The 5,128-nt window shown below is 41.4% G+C and overlaps 1 protein-coding gene across 1 annotated transcript; it reads right to left on the bottom strand.

The window, feature by feature from the left end:
- Positions 1-4,133: 4,133 nt before the first annotated feature.
- LOC6496568 (probable phospholipid hydroperoxide glutathione peroxidase) lies at positions 4,134-4,828 on the bottom strand. The gene is made up of 2 exons (XM_001961137.4): positions 4,590-4,828; positions 4,134-4,533 (listed from the first exon to the last, which is right to left on the bottom strand). The coding sequence occupies exons 1-2, from the start codon at positions 4,799-4,801 to the stop codon at positions 4,158-4,160; spliced, it is 588 nt and encodes a 195-aa protein (XP_001961173.1). The 5' UTR covers positions 4,802-4,828; the 3' UTR covers positions 4,134-4,157.
- Between the last annotated feature and the right edge of the window lie 300 nt (positions 4,829-5,128).

Raw genomic sequence — 5,128 nt, 5'->3', positions numbered from 1 at the left:
AGCCTCCGAATCCCAATTCGCGGGCTCTATCTCGATTCTGGCATACTCTTTCTGATTCGCAGAAATTTCAGACAATTCTCGGGCGTTCCCCCAACGATAAGTAAACAAAAAATCGAATAGATATTTCCCCGAATTTGTTTAAATAAATTCGCAGCATGATTCTTTTTTGGCCTGGCAGCCAAATTAGTCTAAACATAAATACACATACATACGTGATTATATATTTACTAAAAATATTTGCTTTTGAAATGAAGCCATAATTTGTAGGTTTTTTTGCAGAATAATTATGCAAATGTTTGTATTTCATGCATCATTTTATTATTTAAACAGCTTATTTAGTATTTGGTTTCTACTTTTTAATTATTTTTTGTCTAAAATATTTATTCAAAATAATTATTATTCTTTTAGACATTTTTTTATAAATTAAGTTTGTTGTGAAAAAATGAAATAAACACAATGACATAGGTAGCAACGTCAACGGCGCTCGCATGTATCCTTCTCAAGGATATAGACCAGGGGTGCCCAAGCACTGCTTATGACAGAGCAAATTCCAATACCTATGCACAAAAGCACAAATACATATGAGCGATAGTTTTTTTTTTTTTTTCTATCGTATCACTGAAAAAAATTTTTGTAACATTTTCAACAGAAAAAAAAAAAAAATTTTTTTTCGGATAATTGAGAATTAATTTTAGGATTATAATTATTTTCAATATGCTCAATTATTTTTCGAATTTTTTTTACTGCGCTTCCATATCGGCTTGTGACGCAGATACTTTAGCATAGCATTTAATAAAATGCCTTTCCAAATTAATTTTTTTGTTTCCGCTTATTATTATATTACATATAATACATTGCTGCTCGCAAAGAAAATTTTCGACAAAGAAAAAATGCATCGTTCCACAGTCAACCATTCTGTCCAAAACCACAACAAGAAGTGATTTTTTGCAGTGAAAAGTTTTCGGCAATCCAACAACAAAATGCCAGAAAAGTGTTGAAACTGTTTAAGTGTTATTAAACTACGAAAAATTGTTATTGTAATTTGCCTTGCCTATACTGGGAGCAGCACACGTATATGATTTTGCTCTACCCATATGACAGAGCAATCCAACAACAAAGGAGGAACGAGAGCAATGGGACTGGGCATCCCTGATATAGACAGTCAAGGTTGTTGTATGTTTTACGATTTCCCGTTGTACTTTCTGTCACGGTTGTTGTAGCCATTGTTGTTGTCATTATTGTTGTGTTTGCTGGTTGCTCTCCAGGGCAACATTTGGCGGTTACTTGCCCTCGAGCGGCTAAGTCTATAATGCAGCATTATTTTATGTCGAGCCAAGCAATTTATTGAATTTTCTTCTTCTACGTTTGGCTTTTTTTCCCTCAGCTTCGATTTTGGGTTTTCTGTTTTTTTTTTTGTGTTAAGGGGAAAATGTGTTGAAGTATTTTATGGGTCTTATGGGCGAATATCAATAAATTTTTAATATGATAAAGTGAGTCAAATGATGATTGAAATCGAGCCTTGAATTCACATTGCTTATCCAGATCAGGTTGGCTTGTCCCTTTGTCTCCATTCTGGTTTTTTCTTTCCCACTTTCTTTTTCACTTTCACCATCCCCTTCCGAGCCGAGACTTTGTTCATTTTGCAGTATTTTCAGTGCACAAATTGAATTCAGTTCTCCATGGCTTTCTTGTGGCCTTTGTGCCATCCGAGCTCCCTTTTTTGTACGCTCTCTGCCATCTGCCATTTGCGATTTGCCATTTGCATCTGACTAGCATGCAAAAAAAAAAAGCACAAAAAAGGACTGTCGAGGCGATAAGAAAAATGCAATTCCCACTACAGCACCAGCAGACTCATATGCGACAAAGGGGGCGTTACAGGACGGGACTAAGCTGCTTAACCGGGCTGAGGCGAAAAGGACCAAGTCGCCAAATTCAATTGACGTTGACCAAATCAAATCAAAAGCGAATCAATGGGAAATGCCACTAAATTTCGGTGATTTCAGCATGCAAATTTAAACGAAATATTTTGCCAGTTGCCCCCTAGTCAGACCCATCTGGCGGGGAGCCAGTGGGTGTAGAAAGGGGTGGTGTAGATCTCCTGTCTGTCATACAAGTTAAATTGGCTAATATTTAGCTTTATCTACCCCGGTGCCGCACACATTTAATTACTACACCGTTGGCAATAATTTATAATACTAATTAAAATTTGGAGCACGCACTCGCACACACACAGGCATTAATAATCGCCGGAGAATGGAGAATGCGCCGTCGGCATTGAAAATTTTCATTTGCATGCAGACAACACACACTCACACACACACTTGCGGGTGTGCTACCTTTATCAATCAAATGTTAATTAAGTTTCAACTCAGGCAACCGAACCGAAATGCCAAACCAACTAACAAACCAACTTTTTCGCGAAGGGTTCTCCTTCCCGCCCTCGACATCGGCGACAGCGACGCTGACGGGGATGGGGAACCTGTTTCTCTTGAAAAATTAAATTGGTCGAGGGCTTTGCCATTTGAAGCTTATTACGCATACGCCGCGTCAGCCAGCAGCCAGTAGACTTGAAGCCAGTCGGCAACCGGCAACCGGCAGCCGCAGCCGGCATGCAAAATGCAAAAGTAATGTGCTCATCAAATAAAATTACCCAACTGATGCTGCCTCTTAAATAAAAACCAGGGGGAAAAAAACTATTTCATGCGGAGAGCAAAAAACGGAAAGAAAATGTGTGCGTAACCGGAAGTGTATGCTGAACGCCCCTCAACCGCCCCCTGGACCGCACCGCTCTGCATCGCGCCCCTTTCTTGCCACTCTTTTCATGATATTGTCAGACTTGTTTGTAATGGTTTTTTGTTTAACATGCGCACAGATTGATGAGTGGCCAAATTGTACACAGCCGCAAATTGTGGCAATTTCGGTTACTGTCAACGTTGAACGCCCTCGCACACGCACACCCACACTAATACAGAGGCATGTGGCAAATGTGCAGGCACGTTTTTATGTTGCAAGCAGCCAGGCCGAGGAGCCAGAACAGTTAGAGCAGAGCCAGAGGAACCGGAGGAGGCAGAAGGCTTGTTTGCATGCCAACAAGGAGTGGCTACCAAAACAGAAAACTGAGAATAGCAGGAACCGAGCCAGAAACAGAAGCCACCACTCGCCCGGAGTCAGGATCCTTTGCGGTTTTAGCAAACGGAAGGAGGGCATAGCCATGTCGAGTCGAGCCGGGGGAATGCAGCAGGAAGTTGTCCTGGCTAGCCCAATTCCGTTTCAACCTGGGCTAACTGCATTCCGAGTTTCCACAATTTTTGGCATTTTAACACACATATTTTCTGTGTTTTTGTTTTTTTTTCTGGAAACTATTTTGCATTTTTGAGATAAGGATTTAGGTATTTAGAAATTTAAGCTACTTTTTACTTTAGAGAGTTTTTAATTTGAAATAATAATATTTTGTAGAATAATTATTCTTAGTAATTTCAGTATTTAAATTCAATTTATAGATAAAGCTTAAAAATGAATTAAGAAACTGCCAATTCTCATAGAAGTATCGAACAAAAATTACTCATACGCCGCGTTGCCCGAGAAGTATTTCAGTTTTGGGTCCTTTTGTTCTAACTTTTCTTAAAATTCAGTTACCATTCATTAGAATTACCAATGTCTGAAGAATTTCCTCTCAAAAGGAGAACTTTTCTGACTCTCAACAGGTTTTCAGATCACGTTCAACTGGGAAACAAAAAAGGAGAATCGTCTCAAAGAAATTGTAATGGTTTTTCGTCTGTTCTGAGATTCCTGCAGAGGGACCAGCCAAGGACACAACGCATTCGATTGGCTTTCAGGACCTGGTTGGCCGCCATGGTCCACGGGGCGGATGCTGGATGTGACGTGAGCCAAGCAGCAGTGGTAACTGCATTTTGATAAAGCGAAGTGACAAGTGCAGCAGACCAAAAGGTCATTTGGCCATTTGCAACTGACAGGAGTCAGCGGCGAGGTGACAGGTGAGGCGATGAAACAGAAGAGTCGAAACACAGGTAAGAGTTTTGCAAAGGAATCGCCTGACATGCCCCGCGACCATCACCAGTAATCCCCAATGATAACGCATGACGTTGTCACATTTATGGCAGCGTGTGTGGGAGTAAAAATGCTGGTGTTTCTCATATTTATTTGGCTTCCAGCAGCAACCTCTCAATGTCATTTACCAGGACAGCTGGCTTCTTTTCTGCGCCATACCGGCCATAGATATTTCCCTTCCGATCGATCAGAAACTTGACAAAATTCCACTCTATCCGCGGAGCTTTTCGGGTGAGTAGCTTGTACAGGGGATCTGCATTGCGGCCATTTACTTTGATTTTTGCAAAAATATGGCCTATATTAGCCTTCTTTTGGCGGAGATGCTCCAGTATTTCCCGGCCATCCGACTCTGGCATCTGTGCTCCGAATTGGTTGCAAGGAAAGTTCAGGATGCTCAGGCCACGTTCCTCATATTTTTCCCTTAGTTCGTGTAGGCCAGCATATTGGGAAGAGGTGAGACCGCATCTGATAGAATGGCTATTACTATTTGAGTTTAAAATATAATTTCGCATCGCATCCACCTGGAAGCTATATTCACGACCAGCAGGACTTGGCCCGCGAATTGGTTTAAGCTTATGGGCTGTCCAAAAGTGTCCTTCACCGTCAGGGATAATACCTTTAAGCGCCAACGCATAGTCTCCAGGTCCTGATAGAGCCTGTAATGTGTGACGAGAGTCACCAGAATTCCCATTCCGGCCGTGAGGGCGAGAAATACAGTTTCTGTGTTGGCCATGGCGGCATCTAACTAACTGGATTGGGAGTGAAGGCATTTTTTAAACGGTAATTGCAGGGTACGAAAGATGGAAGGAGTATACGTTTCATGAGTGACAATGACAGGAAAGTTTAAAGCGTACCTTTAGGAAGTAGTGTAGGGTAGTATAGTAGTATAGTGTAGGGTCCCCCTTTCATCCAATTACCAGGTATCACCCAGTCGACTAACTCCTCTGCATCCCCTCTAGTTTTTGGCAAAATCGATTCGACAGGCCAATTGTGCGTGAACCAAAACTGTTGAGAATCGCATTTAAATGTGCGGCGCTTCCGCTTCGGTTCCAGTCATATG

Source organism: Drosophila ananassae, chromosome 3L (genome assembly GCF_017639315.1).
Source record: "Drosophila ananassae strain 14024-0371.13 chromosome 3L, ASM1763931v2, whole genome shotgun sequence".
NCBI lineage: Eukaryota > Metazoa > Arthropoda > Insecta > Diptera > Drosophilidae > Drosophila > Drosophila ananassae.
The sequence above is the reverse complement of the archived record's forward strand: the minus strand, read 5'-3'. Positions and strand labels throughout refer to the sequence as shown.

What these genes read in the sequence shown, in the direction of transcription:
- LOC6496568 (XM_001961137.4), bottom strand. Translation starts at nt 4,801, where the DNA reads ATGGCCAACACAGAAACTGTATTTCTCGCCCTCACGGCCGGAATGGGA. An exon ending in GTCGTGAATATAGCTTCCAG is followed by an intron (nt 4,534 to 4,589) that starts GTGGATGCGATG and finishes CCATTCTATCAG; the next exon opens with ATGCGGTCTCACCTCTTCCC.